Source organism: Anomaloglossus baeobatrachus, chromosome 5, assembly GCF_048569485.1.
Source record: "Anomaloglossus baeobatrachus isolate aAnoBae1 chromosome 5, aAnoBae1.hap1, whole genome shotgun sequence".
Lineage (NCBI taxonomy): Eukaryota > Metazoa > Chordata > Amphibia > Anura > Aromobatidae > Anomaloglossus > Anomaloglossus baeobatrachus.
Genome location: NC_134357.1, coordinates 427,344,105 through 427,365,349, shown reverse-complemented (window position 1 = coordinate 427,365,349; position 21,245 = coordinate 427,344,105). Strand labels below are relative to the sequence as shown.

The following is a 21,245-nucleotide window of genomic DNA, read 5'->3' as shown; positions in this document are numbered from 1 at the left end:
GTGTCAGTGCCATTATCCCGTACCCTAAGTGTCGGTGTACGTGGAGGGGGGGCCCCGGACCAAATTTTGCACCAGGGCCCATCAAACTCTAGTTACGCCACTGATTGCAAGGATGCGACGGACATAGTCTAGGAGATCTGTCGGCATCAGAAACCCAAAAGAACAGACCGGTACCGAGCACAACGGGGTACAGGACCCTAGGTCTGGAGCCGATTCAACATCCTGATAATTAACCTGGGAGGGAGGGTATCTTTATGAACTTCCCTAAGAGCTCAGAGATTGAAGGCGACAGCACACCGCGGGGAATAGGGCTTTCCAGTAATGCGGCCCACTAAAATCCCAAGTGCCAGCCATCAAGAGCACAGCTACACTAAAATATAGTGAGCGGGGCCCTAACAGCTTCAAGCCGAGGGGCCACAACAGAGAACTAAATTGTGCACGGACGCGACTACAGATTACCAAGTCACCCCAGTGGGAGTGGATACCTGGACGGGCTCCCCTGTAGAGACTGTGATACACAGAGTCTTTGGTTTATCTTCAGTGTGAGTGTCTGCTTTATAATCCTCATCCAGCACCATGACTACCCACAGTGAGTACCCTGGTTACCCTGCACCCTGTCCTCCCAAACATCTCACCAAAACCCTCAGAGGCCAGGGCCTTCCCTACTTGCGGTGGGACTGACACCTTGCTGCTCCCCACCATCTGCCCCATTACTCCTTCCAGCAGTGGCGGTACTCCCATTACCACAACCCGCAGGTGGCATCACAAACTTCTCCCCTGTAAATAATCCCCTTTCAAGGATCGGAGTGAGTGACGAGCCCGGGTCCGGACCCCTTGAGCCACGACCACCCCGGATCCGAGCACCCCGGTCTTGCGCCGAGGTAGCACATTTGTATCTGGGAAAACTGGATGATGACCAATCTCTATTACTACTATCACCCAGCTTTCCCAAATGACAACCAACAGTTATAGGTCAAACATCAAGAAAAAAAATGAGTGACAGCTGTGGTAATGTTAACAACAGGGGCGGACTGGCCCACCAGGAGGTCGGGAGAACCCCCGGTGGGCCCCTGCTATTGATGGCCACGCCCCCTAGGCCCCGCCCCTCTACCCCCCTGGGCCCCTATGGATGTGTGTGAGAGGCCCCCCTCCCGGCCGGTAATTTCACTAATCATATCGGCACATTGCCGATATGATTAGTGACAATCCCATTCCCTCTGGAGCGGCAAGCAGGGAGAGCGATCTCCAGCTCTGCCTGCTGTCACTGTCAGTGCCGAGCGGCTCTGACTCATCTGCGCAGCGACACTGCAGGAGGAGGCAGTCTCAGAGTGATGACTGCTTCCTTCCTGCGCAGGTGCTGGCAACATCGCGCTGCGCGCTGCGGAGGACGGACCGGCGTCACCCCAATGGCTGCAGCAGCATGTGAGTATAGAAGGCGGGGGCCCCGGGGTAGGGTGCGGGGGCCCGGGGAGCGAGCAGGGGCCCCGGGGGGGGGGGGGGGTGCGGGGGCCCGGAGAGCGAGCAGGGGCCCCTCATGCTCACCTGTCTGCAGCCTCCCGGTGCCATGTCCGCTCCCGGTACCGCGGCTCCGGCTGTGTGCAGACGGCCGGGACACCTCCGATAGCTGCAGGACCTGGCGCTGATCACCTGATGCGGTCACCTGATGGAATCAGCTGACAGTGATAGTGACAGCGGTGACGCCGGCTTTTTACTACCCGGCCGGCTAAACTATCAGCTGATGCCGTCAGGAGACTTTATCAGCTGATTACCGCCAGGTCCTGCATTGATCGGTCTGACAGGAGTCTGCACAGAAGTGTGTGGGGTTTTTTTCTTTTTTTGTTGCACTGATGCATCAGCTGATTGTATAAACGGCTTTTATACAATCAGCTGCTGTGTCATGGAATTCACATCCTTGATCCTGACACATCATCTGATCTCTCTGCCTTCCAGCAAACGATCAGATGATATTGGATCTGGATTGGACGGCGCGGGACCCTGACCCAGGATTACTGCGGAGGGGGGTTCTTTATTTCAATAAAGATGGAGTCACTAATTGTGTTGTGTTTTATTTCTAATAAAAATATTTTTCTGTGTGTTTTTTTTTTTTATCTTTACTAGAAATTCATGGTGGCCATGTCTAATATTGGCATGACACCATGAATTTCGGGCTTAGGGCCAGCTGATAATATACAGCTAGCCCTAACTCCATTATTACCCAGCGAGCCACCCGGCATCAGGGCCGCTGGAAGAGTTGGATACAGCGCCAGAAGATGGCGCTTCTATGAAAGCGCCATTTTCTGGGGTGGCTGCGGACTGCAATTCGCAGAGGGGGTGCCAAGAAAGCTTGGGCAACCTGCACTGTGGATTCCAATCCCCAGCTGCCTAGTTGTACCTGGCTGGACTAAAAAATATGGCGAAGCCCATGTCATTTTTTTTTTTAATTATTTAATGAAATTCATGAAAAAAAAAAAAATGGGCTTCCCTATATTTTTGGTTCACAGTCGGGTACAAATAGGCAGCTGGGGGTTGGGGGCAGCCCATAGCTGCCTGCTGTACCTGGCTAGCATACAAAAATATGGCGAAGCCCATGTCATTTTTTTGGAGGGCAAAAAACTCCTGCATACAGTCCTGGATGGAGAATGCTGAGCCTTGTAGTTCTGCAGCTGTCTGCTCTCCTGCATACACTAGTGGATGGAGTATGCTGAGCCTTGTAGTTCTGCAGCTGCCTGCTCTCCTGCATACACTAGTGGAGAATGAAGAACATATTGAAGAAGGAAATTACATCAGATCTTTTTTTTCAACAATCTTTAATGGCATTGTTCACTGATAAAAAACGCATAAAAAAACAGTGAGCAAAAACGCAGCCAAAAACGTGGTAAAAACGCATCGCGTTTTTACATCGGGTGCATTTTTGTGCGTTTTTCTGCGGCCAAAAACGCACAAAAAACACCTAGTGCGCACATACTCTTAGTGTGCAGAGAGCCGCGGAGGATGGAAGACAGAGGAGAGGCCACCGGTGCTTGGAGCAGGTAAGCGCTCAGTGACCCGAAGATGCAGGGAGAGGGGCCACATAAGATGGCAGCTATATGTGGCTATATGGGGAGAGGGGCCACATTAAGATGGCAGCTATATGTGACTATGGGGAGAGGCCACATAAGATGGGAGCTATATGTGGCTATATGGGGAGAGGGGCCACATTAAGATGGCAGCTATATGTGGTTATATGGGGAGAGGGGCCACATTAAGATTGCAGCTATATGTGGCTATATGGGGAGAGGGGCCACATTAAGATGGCAGCTATATGTGGCTATATGGGGAGAGGGGCCACATAAGATGGCAGCTATATGTAACTATATGGGGAGAGGAGCCGCATTAAGATGGCAGCTATATGGGGAGAGGGGCCACATAAGATGGGAGCTATATGGGAAAAGGAGCACATGGGATGTGATCTGCTGGGGAAAGAGGCCATAATGGGATGGGATCTGCTGGGGAAAGAGGCCATAATGGGATGGGATCTGCAGGGGAAAGAGGCCATAATGGGATGGGATCTGCAAGGGAAAGAGGCTATAATGGGATGAGATCTGCAGGGGAAAGAGGCCATAATGGGATGGGATCTGTATGGGGAAAGAGGCCATAATGGGATGGGATGTGTAGGGGGAAAGGAGCCACATGGGATGGGATGTGTAGGGGAAAAGAGGCCATAATGGGATGGGATCTGCAGGGGAAAGAGGCCATAATGGGATGAGATCTGTATGGGGAAGGTCGTCCATTCCTATTTTAGCAGGGCTCCTTTAGTAATAATTTTTAAAAACTGTAGAAAAATCATTTAATACAATAAGACTGACAGTGACTGGAACAACTGGTGCTGGACAGGGGAGTGCAGGTATTGGAGGGGAAGGAGATTTTACTTTAAATTACTTGTATTTTTTGGTTGAGGAAATTGCGTGAAAATGGGTGTGGTTACAGAATGGGTGTGGTTACAGAATGGGTGTGGTTTTCAAATGGGCGGGGTTTACAGATAACCTGCTAAAAATTTTAATCCCACCCCTGCTATATACAGTACGGTAACTGCATGGTGCTGGTGGGCCCCAAGATTGATTTTTCCTGGTGGGCCCCAGGTACTCCAGTCCGCCGCTGGTTAACAATACTTGTTACCACCCATCTTTCCCACAAAATGTTTTGATTAAGTAACAGATTAACAAATTGGGATTATTTAAAATGAGTTCTATGAAATTAAACACAAAGAAGCTTATTTTACCAGAACAATGCCACCCTTGTCCGTGGGCTATGTCTGGTATTACAGCCCATTCCTATTCAAGCAAAAGAAACAGTCCTGCCACTCCAGATTAAGTTTATGGATATGAATTATTTTCTAAATCCCTTTAAAGGGGCTGCCCTGGATTAGAAAACATGGCTGTTTGCATCAATTAAGTGAATGGGGCTCAGTTACAATGTACACATAACATGAGCGCGCAGTCCCATAGAGAATGAATGGAGAACCTTGAATAATGGTGTTCAATGATTCTAAATAGTGCTTTATATGAACACCACTGTTCATGAAGCCTAAAGGCCGCTTTACACGCTGCGACATCGCTGGCGATGTCGCTAGTGATAGCACCCGCCCACGTCGTTTGTGCGTCACGGGCAAACAATATCACCGGTATGCGTCACACATACTTACCTTCCTAACGATGTCGCTGTGTCTGGCGAACAACCTCTTTTTTAAGGGGGGGCGGTTCGTGCGGCGTCACAGCGACGTCACACAGCGGCCCGCCAATAGAAGCGGAGGGGCGGAGAGCAACAGCATTCACGTCACTCCCACCTCGTTGCCGGAGGACGCAGGTAAGCTGTTGTTCGTTGTTCCCGGGGTGTCACACGTAGCGATGTGTGCTGCCTCAGGAACTACGAACAACCTGCGTCCCAAACGAGCAACGATATTTTGAAATGAACGACGTGTCAACAATCAACGAATTGGTGAGTATTTCAGATCGTTAGCGGTCACTCGTGTCACACGCAACGACGTCGCTAACGAGGCCGGATGTATGTCACGAATTCCGTGACCCCAGCGACATCTCGTTAGCAACGTCGTTGCGTGTAACGGGGACTTTACACCACTTATGCCCACATATGTGCCCTACAGGTACTGATACACTTTCTTTATCAGGTGTCATTATCAAAACTGTAAAGCAGACATATTTTCTGTGTTGCCCATAGCAACTAATCACAGCTCAGCTTCCATTTTTCCAGAGCAGATAATCTAATCAAAGCTGATGTCTGATTGGTTACATTGAGCACAAAGTCAGTTTTTTGTGTGAGGTGATATTGATGACTGAGACCTAGTGGGGATGGGAAATGACAATGATAACTTGGGTAGTCGGGTAATATGGAGATGTCCCAAGCCAAGCCTTGTGTTCAGGGACACTTTGTAGCCTCTTATTTCAGATATCAACCAGTATTGATATGTACCACTATTTTGGTGTATACAGTGGCATGCAAAAGTTTGAGCACCCCTGGTCAAGTTTACTGCTATTCTGAACAATTAAGCAAGTTGAATATTAAATTATCTCTAAAAGCCATAAAGTTAAGGATAACACATATCCTCTGTATTTTAGACAAAAAAAAATAATATATATATTTTTTACATTTTTAAATTCACAACAAAAAATAAAAGTTGGCCAATGCAAAATATTGGGTACCCTGCATGGTTAGTACCCTGCAGCACCCCCTTTGGCAAGTATCAAATCTTGCAAATGTTTTTTGTAGCCAGCCAAGAGTCTTTCAATTCTTGTTTGAGGGATTTTCATGCTTTCTTCCTTGGAAAAGTCTTCTTGTTCAGTAAGATTCCTAGGTCATTTTGCATGCACTGCTCTTTTGCGGTCTAGCCACAGATTTTCAATGATGTTCAGATCAGGGGACTGTGAGGGCCATTGTAAACCCTTCAGCTTGTACGTTTTGACATAGGCTAATGTGGATTTCGAATTGTGTTTAGGATCCTTATCCATTTGTAGAAGTCATCTTTTCAACTTCAGCTTTTTTACAGATGGTGTTATGTTTGCTTGAAGAATTTGTTAAACTTTAATTGAATCCATTCTTCCCTCTACCCGTGAAATGTTCCCAGTGCCATTGGATAGAACACAACCCAAAGCATGATTAATCCACCCCCATGCTTAATGGTTGGCGAGATGTTCTTGTCATGACATTATGTCTCCTTTTTTTCCCACACATTTCGTTTGATCATTGTGGCCAAGGAGTTCTATTTTAACCTCATCAATTAACACGACTTGTTTCCAAGATACATCAGTCTTGTTTAGATGTTATTTTGCATACTTCTGATGCTAAATTTTATGGTTAGGACGCAGGAGAGGTTTTCTTCAGATGACTCTTCCATGAAGGCCATTTTTCTGTAGGTGTCTCTGAACAGTAGAACAATGTACCACAACTCCAGAGTCGGCTAAATCTTCCTGAAGGACTTTTGCAGTGAAGTGAAGGTTCTGATTTGCCTCTCTAGCAATCCTACGAGCAGCTCTCACAGAAATTTTGCTTGGTTTTCCAGACCTTATCCTGACCTCCACTGTTTCTGTAAGTGCCATTTCTGATTTACTGTTCGAACTGAGGAAAGGGCAACTTGAAAACGCTTTGCTATTGCCTTCTAGCTTTCTTCTGCTTTGTGGGCCTTCACCATTTTGATTTTCAGAGTGCTAGGCAGCTGCTTTCATGGCTGTTGTTTTATGTTGTTTGCACAAGGTTATAGGAAGCTGGGTTTTTATAAAGCTGTGAAATTTGCATTACCTGCACTTTCCTAACTATAATAATGAACAAGCCACAAACCTAACAGGCTAATTAAGGTCTGAAATGATAGTCAAAGTTATCTGAGCACACAAATCTCCAAGGGTGTTCAAACTTTTGCATTGGCCCATTTTCATTTTTGTAGTTTTTAAAATGTTAAAGATGAAAATTTTTTTTTGTTCTTACCTAAAACATAAAGGAAATGTGTCATCTTTAACTTTATGCCTTTTAGAGATCATTTCATTTTCAACTTGATTAACTGTTCACAATAATAGTAATTTTGACCAGTGGTGCTCAAACTTCTGCATAGCACTGTAATACAATTTCTAGAGACATAGCCATAGGGGTGTAGCGACCATACAAGATAACAGAAATTATAAATGACATATGGTAAATTGGGATTCCTTTAAGAAGAAGCTTTAAAGGGGTTGCCCACTACTTAGATAACCCCTTCTTAAATGACTGAGTCATCCAAACCCCACAAGTAAAATAAGAAAAATTTATACTCACCTCTCACACAGGCGCCATTTTCTGCAATGTTGGCAATGGTTTCCTGAATGCTTGCATGTTTTGTCATGTGGGTGCTGCAGCCAATCAATTATCACTGATTGACTGCAGCACTCACTATGCCTAACAATATCACACGGGTGCTGGGAGACCTGGCACTGACACTGCTGGAACGGTAAAGGGACTCAGGCTACTCGGGCCTTTAAGAAGGACTTGTCCAAGTAGTGGACAGCCCCATTAAATTCTTACACCTATTTCCAAAATGCTATATGTGTTTTTCTATGAATCAATAGTGACAAATGAATTACCTTCCAGAATGAATGGAGAGATTCTGACCCACGTAGCGCATGAGCTGGTTAGGTCCATGGTCCCATTTGCACTGGTTTGCCCATGATTCTGCAGACTTGGCTAGTCGTTCATCCCACACCTTTGGGAAGCAAAGAAATCAGCAAATATACTTAATTACAGACAGTATATATGGCTGAAATAACAGATAGTTTCAGTACACTCTTTCCTATGAAAGCCGATGGGGTGATCAGATGCTTTCCCCTGACCAGCCTTCTGGACCCCTGTATTCCCCTGCATTACATATTTTTATTATTTATTATTAGAGCATTTACCGTATTCCATTGCGCTTTACATGTGTACAACATACATAGACATGTACAATAATTGTGAACATTTCAAGTCACAGACTGGTACAGGGGGAGAGCGGACTCACAGTCTACTGGAAGGGGTTGAGGTTACAGAAGGTGAGGGTAGAGCGGATCCTGCGATGCTACGTTAGACTGAGGGTTATTGTAGGTTGTAGGCTTATCGGAAGAGGTGGGTCTTCAGGTTCATTTGGAAGGTTTCCATTGTAGGCGAAAGTCTGATGTGTTGGGGTAGAGAGTTCCAGAGTGTGCGGGATGTGCGGGAGAAATCTTGTATGCAATTGTGGGAAGAGGAGATAAGAGGGGTGAAAAGAAGGAGATTTTGTGACGATCAGAGGTTGCGTGCAGATAAATACCAGGAGAGTAGGTCACAGATGTATGGAGAAGACAGGTTGTGGGTGGCTTTATATGTCATAGTTAGGGTTTTGAAACGTTTTTGGACAATGGAAAGTCAGTGAAGAGATTTGCAGAGAGGAGAGGCTGAAGAATAGCCAGGGGACATGTGGATTAGTCGGGCAATAGAATTTAGCATAGATTGGAGGGGAGTAAGAGTGTTAAAAGGGAGGCCACAAAGCAGGAGGTTATAGTAATCCAGGTGGGAGATAATGGGGGCAAGCACTAGTGTTTTTGCAGATTCTTGGTCAAGGAATGCACCTATCTGGGAAATATTTTTGAGTTGGAGTCGGCAGGCGATAGAAAGGTCTTGGATATATGGCTTGAAGGAGAGAGCAGAGGCAAGGGTTACCCCCCAGGCAGCGAGCGCGCAGGACTGGGTAGTGTGTGCAGTCATATTGTCCATGTAAGTTTTGGATGTTCCTATTCCATGAATCAGCGGATCTCCACTCAGGCTAATACATGTCTTTAGTAGGACACAAATACAGTTGAATACAATGGGGGAGCGGGGTGTTACGCTGATCATGACAAAGGGGGTACGGGAGTATTTTATCTTGACATTGGGTTGGAGGCACCATACTGGTGATGAATTATGGGGAGACTGTGGAATCATCAATTTGCATGGTGGGCCTCATTGTGTGGGAGAGCAATACGATGACATCATATTGTGTGGGGGAGGCAATGATAGTGTCGCGGGCGGGGAGGACGCCGTCGCTGCTGCGCTCTCGCTAACGCTCGGGTCCGGCGCTGCTGCTGCTCGGTGGCTCGAGCGGTGGGCCAGATCCAGGGACTCGAGCGGCGCTCCTCGCCCGTAAGTGAAAGGGGTGGTTGGTTTAGGGGATTTAGTCCGTGACGCCACCCACGGGTCGTGGTGAAGATAGGCACCACCGCTGCTGGTGACGGGGATCCCGGGAGCGATGGTAGGGAGCAGCTGGGATGTTGTTTTCCCCCTCCGTGGGTAGGGGTCAGTGGTCCCACGGCCCGGTGATGTTGTGACGGGGAGGCAGGGTTGGTGAGGTGCAGGGTTGCAGGGACAGTGCGGCGCGGTGCCGGATGGCACAGGTGTACTCACTCAGCAAGAAAGGTACAAAGTCCTCGGTAAACCAAACGGCTGGATGGACGGGTCCCGCAGCCGGCTGCAGTGCTTCTCCCCGGACAGGTGATGGCGGCTGTCTTTCCCTGCACCTTGATGTTCTCTGACTACTATGGATTCCCAACGGTAGTCCGCTCCCCGGTGTATGGGTACCGGAGGAGCCCGTTTGCCTGCGGACGATGGCCCTTGGGTCTCTAGCCTTAGGCGGTAACTGTATACCCTCACGGTGTGGGCTGTTGCCTTCAATCGAGACTTTTGCTGTTGTGAAACCCCCCTGGGGTTCCAGTCACATTCAGATCTGACTATTGTCGGCGGCTCCAAGCCTGGTCGGGGTCCGATGGCCCTGCCTGTGTGTGCTGGCTTCACTTCGCTCCCCGGTCGGTACCGGCGGGCCGTCGCCCGTCCCCGGTCCTATGGTAATATGGCTGAAATAACAGATAGTTTCATGGTTCATTAGAGTCATTCAATCAAACTGCTGAGGGTCCCAACGGGGGACAACTTGCTTGCAACAGTGGACCGCTGCCTATTCCACCTCTTCCTCCGAGGTGGCCTCACCTTCCGATGTTAATATTGCAAACATCCGATGGCAGGCCTGGTGGGAGAGGGCCACCCGGTATCCATTCCCTCCACCGCGCAGGACATAGAAAGCCACTTGCGTATCGCCATTGGGAAGGCTCTCACCCGCTTCCTCGTACTCCGAGACCGGTTCTGTGTCAGCCCCCGAGCTGCTGCTGTCATCTTCCTCCAGGGAACTAACGGTGGGACTTGGCAGGCCGGTAACGGTTTCCAGCTGAGCCCAGACTCGTGGCTCCCCAGTGGCAAGTGACCCGTCATCGGTTGGGGTGGGGAGGTCTGCTACCGGTTCATCTACATTACCCGCTCCAGCGGTTGGTGGGCTGGCTTCTTCTCGGGCCTCCGGGCCCTGGCGGGGTAACACGGACTTTGCCACCTCCATCGGGGATGGTGATCTGGGTGGGGTTGTATGGGCGGTCAGCACAGGCGATGGGTCGGGCCCAGCTGGGGCCAGGGTTAGACCGAGTCCTTCAGCCGCAGCGGCCGGTCCTCTAGGGACACAAGGATGTGGGTCTCTCACCAGCTCCTCTAGCATGGTCTCTATTTCATGCGCCCGCACGACCGCAGCTAGCTCCTCCATCTCAGCGGTCCAGCGATCTAGCAGGTTCCGTACTTGGGCCCCGTTACGGCAGCACAACAGCATCACTTGGGTGTTCAGCCAAGCCGCCATCCCAGAGGCAGGCTCCGGAGACTCGGGCCTCACAGATGGTGCGGACATGTTGCAAGCTGGTTCCAGGAACCAATTAGCTCTGCAGAGTCCTGGCGTCCCCGCTTTTATAGCCTCGGCTACATCAGGCAGACACACTCTCGCGTCCCCTTGGTGCTCTTCAGCACTTCCATTTGTTGGGGGCGGGGCTTCGCTTTCGCGCCTTCCCTGCTCGGAGAAGATGCTTGAGTGGGAAATTTTCGCGCCAAGATGGCGGCGCTTCAAAATTTTCGGCCGGACGCCGCCGGCGGAGATCACAAGGCGCACTTCTACTGGTAAGTAGAGGGGTTCAGATCCTGTTCGTGACTCCAAGTTGTCGCGGGCGGGGAGGACGCCGTCGCTGCTGCACTCTCGCTAACGCTCGGGTCCGGCGCTGCTGCGGCTGCTGCTCAGTGGCTCGAGCGGTGGGCTGGATCCGGGGACTCGAGCGGCGCTCCTCGCCCGTGAGTGAGAGGGGTGGTTGGTTTGGGGGATTTAGTCCGTGACGCCACCCACGGGTCGTGGTGAAGATAGGCACCACCGCTTCTGGTGACGAGGATCCCGGGAGCGATGGTAGGGAGCAGCTGGGATGTTGTTTTCCCCCTCCGTGGGTAGGGGGTCGGTGGTCCCGGGGCCCGGTGATGTTGTGACGGGGAGGCAGGGTTGGTGAGGTGCAGGGTTGCAGGGACAGCGCGGCGCGGTGCCGGATGGCACGGGTGTACTCACTCAGCAAGAAAGGTATAAATTCCTCGGTAAACCAAACGGCTGGATGGACGGATCCCGCAGCCGGCTGCAGTGCTTCTCCCCGGACAGGTGATGGCGGCAGTCTTTCCCTGCACCTTGATGTTCTCTGACTACTATGGATTCCCAACGGTAGTCCGCTCCCCGGTGTATGGGTACCGGAGGAGCCCGTTTGCCCGCAGACGCTGGCCCTTGGGTCTTTAGCCTTAGGCGGTAGCTGTATACCTTCACGGTGTGGGCTGTTGCCTTCAATCGAGACTTTTGCTGTTGTGAAACCCCTGGGGTTCCAGTCACATTCGGATCTGACTATTGTTGGCGGCTCCAAGCCTGGTCGGGGTCCGATGGCCCTGCCTGTGTGTGCTGGCTTCACTTCGCTCCCCGGTCGGTACCGGCGGGCCGTCGCCCGTCCCTGGTCCTACGGTTCCGCGTTGCTCCACCACTCCTGCAGACGGCCACCACCGTCTGCCAACCTTGCTGTTAGTGCCTGGGCCACTACCCAGACACCCAAGTGTTTACTCCTCTCTCTTCCACCTCCTGAACTGATCTGTCACTTTTCCCGCCTCTGCGGCGTGTGCAGTGAGGGCATCACTGTGTTGTGTGGTACTCAAGACATTCATAATGTGTAAAGGAGGCATTCTTCGGCATCATGCTGTGAGGCAATTTGGGGGCTACATGCTGTGGTGCTATCATGTTTGGGGGACACTTTTGGGTAATTGTAATGTGTGGAGGATAGAATATAGGGGTTGTGTAGTAGAGGTACTGTGGGAACATCATATTGTCTGGGAGGGATAAACGTGCAGTGTGAGGGCATCATACTGTGTAGGGGCCATAAGATGAGGGAATACTATGGGATTTTACTAGAGGCACTATTTCTATGTGCGGAGTTAGGGGTGTTGTTTAAGTGTAAAAAGAATTTTACGTGTCTCTTTTTTTGTTTTTTAGAATTGGGAAGTACGTGGGAGCCTATGGTAGAGATGTAAGTCACGGTATGTCTATATTTCGAAGCAACACACGTCAGCCTTTCATCAGAAATCCTTAAACCTCTGATGGAAGGCTCAAATGTAATATGAGCATACACTACAATTGATTGTTGCTATATTGATCCCCACATCCACAGTGATATATAATGTACTGCCTCTGACCCCTAGGTGTCACCATAATACCAGGCAGGAAACCAAGTGTCAAACTATAATTGGTGCTTCAAAAAATTGTTCAAGCACCACTTCAGCATGTTTTTCTTTTCAGCCTGGAGTGGCGCTCTAAATGTAAGTCCCTTGCTCCCCCCCCCCTCCCCCCCGTTATTATACTCAATGTAAGTCCCTTGCTCCCTCCCGGTATTATACTTAATGTAAGTCCCTTCCCCCCAGGTATTATACTTAATGTAAGTCCCTTGCTCCCCTGGTATTATGTAGTGCCCCTGAGACTATCAGGGTGCTACAAGGTTCTGCATCCCCACAAGGGTTCAGGGCTTACCTTCTTAGGGACCCAGAACCCCAGTGCCGGTACCAACAAAAACCCAGGTAATCCCAGTTTTCCCCAACAATCTCCCATACAATGGTACCCAGCTAGGTGGAGCCAATCCACTAGTTGACCAGGTGTGAGGGGCAGACTGTGGAGAGTAGAGAGACTAGTGTCAGACAGGCGAGGAGTGAAGGTGAAGGCGAAGCGACATCCTGACTCGGGTTAACGGTGACCTGGTACCCAGGAGAAGTAGTTGCCGGTGGAATACGGTGCAGTACTCCCAGAACTACACACCGACGGGGTACAGGACCCTAGGACAGGAAAGATCTCCAAGCCAACCTGTTAACACCTGCACAGCAAGGAGACCATCAAGGACCTTGCTGATCCTAAAGAATCCTAAGACTCAGTAGCAAAGGGAGAACCAGGGATAGGACCAGAGACTCCAACCCCACAGGGTTCACGCTACCATCAGGCGGACAGAAGTGGACAAACCACAAAATGGGGACCCACTTACCAGAGACAGGTGCAGGGGAAATAGGTACCAGAGAACCAAACTGGCACTGGGATGAAGGGGACCTGGAGGCGAAACCAGCCGGCCTTGGGCAACCAGTCAACATCTACCAGCAGTGAGTAAACCAGTTGCACTGAACACCTGTGTGGACTACCTTCTTTCGACGCCCACTGCACCATACACCCTGTGGGGCAAAACCCTACTTGCGGAGGGACTACCATTCTAGCTGCCAATGCCACCAGCTCCAGTAGAGACATTCTGCAGCGGCGGCTCCCTACAATTAGCCGCAACACCACAAGTGGCGTCACAAGTGAACATTATCTTATTCACCCCTATAAATATCCCCATTACAAAAAGGCCCCAGGGCACGGAACCGTGATATTCCCAATAGAGACATTGCCCGGGACCGAGTACCCTATAGCCCTGGGCGCGACAATTATACTTACTCTCCGGCTGCTTCATTCTTTTTCGGTGTGGCTGTAGTACCACACCGCTATCTTGTGCCCATAACGTCTGACTGTCCGGAAGTCAGAAATTACGTCACAAGTGCTCATTACAACTCTATGAGAGCCACATTTAGGCTCTACACAGAGATATGTTGATTTCTTGTCTATGAAACATTGGAGTTGCTGGCAGGTTACAAATTGCCAGAGACAGACCAGAGAGACGCTGGAAACAGATGAAGACGGCGGCAGGTGAGTATAAGATAGAGGGCAAGGGACTTAGATTTAAAATACCATTCCAGCGTTGAAATAAATAAAAAACATATTCACATTTTTTTGTATTGAAAAAGTCAAAAGAATGAAACCCTGTACCCCATATGACTTATGTCCATGTACCAAATGGGCTGATAACTACAGTAGGTAATATTGCCTTAGGACTTGATTGAATGCAATAACCAGCGTGCATTGGCTTGGGGCCTTGTAAAAAAGTGTCTATGTTTTACCAAGTAAAATATATCTTTGTACCGTGTTAGCCAGTAGAGATAAAAAAAATTGTTTAAAAGAACAGAGAGTCCTCAGTGGTTGATACCTTTTAATGACTGCACTATTCTAAGTCCTGTTGTGTATAAATATGTGACTCTTCAGATTTTGTGTTATACCATGCCTGATGAAGAGACCTGAGTAGTCTCGAAAGCTTGCAATTATTACCATCTTTTCAGTTAGCCATTAAAAGGTATCAACCACTGAGGACTCTCTGTTCTTTTAAACAATTTTTTTTATGTTTTACCAGAAACAGCGCCACCCTTGTCAATGGGCTGGGTCAGGTATTGCATTTTAGACCCATTTTTGTGAAGATGGATAAGATGCTGTAAAAGCCATTAGCAATGGACAAGCAGACTAATTTTCTTCTATCCTGGACAGGTGTTACCCTACAGGGCCGTGTGAATGTAATGCATCACCCCTCACCCCCTTCACCAACCAGAGACCTGTGGTTCCAAGGTCGCATGCGTTTTTACCACGATTTGGTGCGTTTTTGGCTGCGCTTTGGATCTCTGCGTTTTTCCAATGCATTACATGGGCGGAAAACGCAGAAAAACGCAGGAAAGAATTGACATGTCCATTTTTTTTACAAGCTCAAAAAGGCAGCTTAAAAAAACAGTTGTGTGCGGACAGCAAAAATGAAAACTCATAGACTTTGCTGGGGAAGCAAAGTCATGCAGTTTTGAGACCAAAAACGCACCCGAAAAACGCGCAAAAACGACGCGAAAAACGCACCGTGCGCACATAGCCTAAGGAGTATGCTCCTCTGTTTTAACAGCTCTTGATGATCTGAAAAACGCTGATTTGTCGCCGGCAGCGGTGTTTATTTTTGGTTTCACTAATTATAGTTAGTGAATATATTCTTTTTTTTACACTCAGGCTGACCTGACACTGAGCTGCTCAATAAATATTTCCACTCATTGACAGCAGGTAGAGATGCTAAAAATGGGGAATACCATATCATAATAAAACTGATACATTTTTTACTTAAAGCAGGAAAATTATTTTAAAGAGGGCCAACCAGCAGGATTTTGTGATATGAACTAAAGGCAGTGCCATAGAGGCAGTAAGATGCTGAATCCAGGCATACCTGATATAGAAAGAGCACATGCTTGGTTGATTAAATATCTTTAATCAAAGTTGCAGACAAGCCCTGCATTTTTATTGATGTGTGCAATATGGGCGGGTCTTTGTTGGTCAGGTCCTTGCGTTTAATCCTCCTCTGGCGTCCTCTGCTTGCCCCCTTTTCTTTATTTGAATATCGCGCCGCGCCACCATTGCTGTTGTTGGCGGTGTGTGCAGATTGCCCCTGTACTCAGGTCTTTTTTAAAATAGCGCCGGAGTCAGTGCACGCGCCTACCACGATCTCTGGTGCCATTTTATAGAACACACTGTGGAAAAAACATTTAGAAGCATCGGCGCATGTGTGTTCAATAAAATGGCGTTGAAGATCGTGGTACGCGCATGCGCTTACTTTGGCGCCATTTTAATGAAGACCTGAGTACTAGGGCAATGTGCACATGTTGCCAACTATAGCAATGGTGGCACGGCATGATATTCAAATACAGATAGGGGAGCAAGTCAGAGGAAGGACACCGAAGGAGGTGGAATAAACGCAAGGATCCGACCCACAAAGGCCCACCCATGTTGCACCCGTCAATCAAAGTGCACTGCAATTCTGCAACTTTTATTAAGCATATGTAATCAACCAAGCATCCCATCTTTCTATAATAGGTATGCCTGGAGTCAGCATCTTACTGCCTGTATGGCACTGTCTGCACCTCATATAGCAAAATCCTGCTGGTTGGTCCTCTTTAAGAGTTAAGCTTGTGGCACTAAAGCAATTGGTTTTAGTTGGACTTTTGTGAGGATCAGTCATCTCAGGGCATCTCATAAAACTTGGCAATTAATGTATATGTATAGAGTATATACTATGACTCCTAAGGAATAGTATTGCTCAAATACATATCTATGATATTTTTATGGATATTGCGTGTCGCCACCATGTGGTCAGAGGCAGAACTACAGCTGTAAAAGTACAGAATGTATTGGAATGAATTGAAAGGTTTTATCCAAAATTAGAATGTGTCAGTTTTTTTTAACTGACAGATTTAATAGCGTATTACCGTATTTGTCAAATTCAGCTCTACTACATAAGTATGTTTTTAACCCTATCCAGAACTGTCCACTTACCATGTATTCCATATTAGCAGCTGGAGGGAAAACTTTGGAACGAACTTGGTTATGATAGTCCAACAAGGCGCTCATGTCTCTGGGAGATATGTAACGTTTCCTCCTGTTTCTAGGAATCCCAATGCCAAACATGAGGTCAGTGTCAGTGCTATTGGAAGGATGCAGCAGTTCAGTAGCACTGGCCAGCACAATAGAACTGGAGAGCTGTATAATCCACAGGAGCAAGCCAGGGAGGAAGGGATGGATGTGTATCAATGTCATGTCTGTGCTCTGGAGGATGCCGCAGCTACTGAGTACTCCTCACTTCTCTCTTCCCAAGACTTTTTCCTGGAAGTCAGAAATGTGTTACTCCTTGGTGACTCTACCATTATACTGTACTCTATAACTTGTAAGTCGTAAACCTAAATACAACATACTTTGCCAACTTTCCCGGAAAAAGGGGAGACCTCCTAGACTTCAGTAAGAGTTGGCAAATCTCCCGGGTGCACGCCGAATTCCCCAAAATCTGACAAGCGTAATGAACTTTCCGCCCAGAACAGCTTGTCGTAAAGTTGGCAAGTTTGATATACAGAAGTGTGACTATGACCGGTCGTAAAGCAAAAACTCTATCATGACCCCCACCTATGCCCCAATACTAGAGCCTACTTATGTCACAGAAGGGCCTTCGATTTCAACAGTAATCTTAGCAGCCACCTTTTCTGTCTTTGTCCACCAGTGGCCTAATGGATCTGACTTTTTGAAACGTACTTGTTAGGCCATGTGCACATGTTGCGTTCTGCTGAATGCGTCTCAGAACGCAGCTTTTTCGGCTGCATTCTGAGACGCACAAGCAGTGACTAATGCAGGCGTCACACAATACGATCTATTGTGCGATCGCACGAGCGATCGTATCCGCCCCCGTCATTTGTGCGTCACGGGCAAATCACTGCCCGTGTCGCACAAAGTCGTTAAACCCCCGTCACACGTACTTACCTGCTGAGCTACCTCGCTGTGGACGGCGATCATCCACTTCCTGAAGGGGGTGGGACGTTCGGCGTCACAGCGACGTCACACAGCCGCCGGCCAATAGAAGCTGAGGGGTGGAGATGAGCGGGACGTAAACATCCCGCCCACCTCCTTCCTTCAGCATTGCCGGCGGCCGCAGGTAAGCTGCAGTTCATCGTTCCCGGGGTGTCACACGGAGCGATGTGTGCTACCCCGGGTACGATGAACAACCGGCGCAAAGAAAAATAAATGATTTTTTAAAAATAAACGACGTTGCAAATGATGCCGGATGTGCGTCACGAAAACCATGACCCTGACGGCATATCGCACGATAGATCGTCTCGTGTGACGCCTGCATTACACGCTGCGGAATAGAATGCAACGTGCACACATAGCCTTACAGTTGCTGTAAATTGTGAGGCTATATTAACTTGCATTATGCTGCAATGTAGAAGCAACATACAGAAGTCTTTGGCCACAGTAGTACTGTCCTGACCAATCTCACCTTAGCCCTCATTCAGGAGTTGTTGATTTTTCACATGCGTAAAAAAAGTCCAACTTTCACCAGTATGTCTTCATTGTCGGTCTTTACCATTATTGTTTCACCAGTGAAAATCCCTGATGACAAAATAAATTAATTGCAAAGCTTCTCCTATCCATTGTAATGTTAGTCACGGACAGCGCATGGACTCAGACTGACGCCATCCATGTTCTGTCCGTGATCTTCACAGACCCATAGACTTGTATGGGTGATTTTGATCTGTGACTGATGAAAAATGGATTCCATGTCTTCATGACTTTTTTTGCGGAAACGTTCTGCAAAAAGACAAACATATGTGCTGTATCCAAGAAAATCACTTATAGAATATGTTCATGATTCACAGACATCAGAATGAAAACTAAAGGGGATAACTGGTGTGATATACATCAATTATTTATGATTACTATATACTATTTATTATTCAGACGTCCGTGTTGCTTGTATGTATTCTTCCCATGGTTTTCTTGGATACAACATGCACCTTTTATAGTCTAAGGGCTGTTCACATGTCCGTGTTTTTTTTTCCATAGACAATGTATCAGTACAAAACTTGTGTTGATGTCCATTTTTACTGGCAACATGGATGAAAAGTACCATGCAAATCTGTGGGTCCATGAAAAACATGTACAGCACACGGATGGCATCAGTGCGCCATCCGTGTACTGTCCGTATTTAACATTGCATAAGAAACTATAAAGCTTTTTTTTTCATATTTATTTAGTCATCTATCCGTGAAAAACACTGATCACACATGTACCTTTTTTTTTTTTTTTGCTTTCATGAAAAACACTTGACGTATCTATAAGGGATAAGCAGGTTACCATGCTAAACACCCCCATACCAATCTACCTAAATAAAGACGAGAACCACGACTTTATTGCAGGAATGGCCACAGTTTTATTTAACCGTATATATGTATACCAAAAACTCGTGGCCCAACATGCCACTCAATTGTTAAACTTAACCTTATACATATATACCCGTATAACCAGAAACACCGACAGATCCGTCCGAGAGGCCAACCATCATTCCTAACCCCCCGGCCGTAACCTCCAAACCGGCCCAGAGGACCACCTCGGCCGTGACCACCCGGCCCAAGGTGAGGGGTAACAACGTTCCATCGTTGATTACCCCTACCCAGAACCTGCGGGACCTCCGCCCACAAGTTCCCATCCAGTCCGAAGCCACTCCCCTTGAGCGACTTCGTACCAACAAACCGACTGTCGGTACTCCCAACCTCTCAGACGGACCTATCACCCCGCCACAGACCGGCCAAGTGACCCCTTACTTGGCCCGGGCCCCCCACACCCCTAGTGCTTGCTCCAGGCCATCCCTCAAACCCAACATCCATAAATCCAGACCCACATCGGTCAGATGAACCCCATCTCTCCTTAGATACTGCTCCGTGGACTCCTCCAATTCTCTATGCCGCACCACCAACCCACCATTCCTCGCCACAAACCTACCAATCGCCCGGTTCAGCTTGCTCCGAGCCCTATTAATACGGTCCACCGACCTACCAAAACGCCACTGCGTCCGAGCTATGATGTCCGACCACACAATAACTATGCCCGGGAATGCCCTCCACAAATGTAACAGGTCCAGCTTTATGTCCCTTTTCAATTCCCTCGCCGACCTTACTCCCAAATCGTTCCCACCCACGTGCAAAATTAACACATCAGGGTCACGATCCATACGGCTATAATAAGCCACCTCTGGGCGCACTCTACCCCAGGTCATGCCCCGAATTCCGAGCCACTTTACTCGGGCTTCCGACACCGACACTCCAAGCTGCCGACCGTCACGACGCACATCCGCTCGCAACGCTCCCCAATACACATAGGAGTGCCCGAGGATCCACACAAGGCATGGACCTACAAAATACAAAAACCACGAATAAAAACAGCAACAGAACAAGAAAATTACCACAAACCAGCATCAAACACAAACCAGGAATCCCCCACCCCTGACCATCACCTGACCAAGTGAGGCCTAATGTACAAGCGAAACCTGGAAGACTCCCACCTCCCAATCCGCCGGATACAATCCTCATTCAAACCCCACCTGGCGGCTTCCGTCGCCGCCCCTATCCGGAAGGAGTGAGACCCGTACTTACGTGGCTCCTCCCCCACCCTTGCTAAAGCCATCTTCAGCACCGCATTGAATTGGTAACGCGACAAAGCCAATCCGTCCGCATGTCTAAGAAAAACGCCAGGGAACCCGCCGCGCACCTTTAAAAACTCTGACACTTGTACCACTGGGCACAACTGGTGCCCCGGTAAAGCAAACAACACTACTAAGCGCCCCCGGCCCCTCTGATCCGTCTTCGAAAAGCGAAGGCGACATTCCACTCTATCCTCCCCCAGCATTACATCCTCCAACAGCAACCCACCCAACGCTTGCTTGGTCTGGCTGACCAATTCACCAATGCGAAAGGCCCCAAAAAACGCCAATACAAAAGCTACTGAAAACAACACCCGCTCATAAGAAGACGAACACAATTCCCCCAAACACCCCACTAAACGATCCAACAATGGCAATGACACCGGCCGCCTCATGTCACGCGACTGGGCCCCTTTTCGAAAACCCTTCATTGCCTGCCGCACCAGAAAATCCTTAGTCGCGTCCCGAACCCCTTGCATCTGAAACAAGAAGGCCAATGCCGCCAACTTGCCACCAATCACCGAAACGGACCGACCTGCCGAAAAATCCCCACTAATTAACATCAGGACCCCCAACACTCGGCCCTTGTAACCCGACTCCAAAAATTCCCCTCTCTCCAACTCTGCCCAAGCCTTCCACACCGCCTGATATCGGCACCAAGTAGCCTCAGACACCGATCTCCTAATTCCCTCAAATGCTATACCGATGCCAGGTCCCACAGCCATTCCGGGCAAGGTTCTCCATCCGCGTCCGCTCCCGGCACCAGCTTCCTGAACCTGCAAAACTGAAACCGTGATAGTGCGTCAGCCACCTCGTTTCGAATCCCTGGCACGTGCCGAGCCACCACGCAAATGTTCAACTCCAAGCAACGCAACACCAGGTGCCGTAAATACCCCACAACCGGTGGGGATTTTGCCGACAGTGCATTGATGGAATGCACCACCGCCATGTTGTCACAATGCATGCAAACCCCTCTTC

At 48.7% G+C, this 21,245-nt stretch overlaps 1 protein-coding gene across 1 annotated transcript in view; it reads right to left on the bottom strand.

The window, feature by feature from the left end:
- R3HDML (R3H domain containing like) overlaps positions 1-16,840 on the bottom strand; it is a 41,968-nt gene extending 25,128 nt beyond the window's left edge. Inside the window, exons 1-2 of the mRNA XM_075347750.1 lie at positions 16,580-16,840; positions 7,602-7,720 (exon numbers count right to left, since the gene is read on the bottom strand). Coding sequence (XP_075203865.1) covers positions 7,602-7,720; positions 16,580-16,840 — 380 coding nt within the window. The remainder of the gene's footprint in view (positions 1-7,601; positions 7,721-16,579) is intronic.
- Between the last annotated feature and the right edge of the window lie 4,405 nt (positions 16,841-21,245).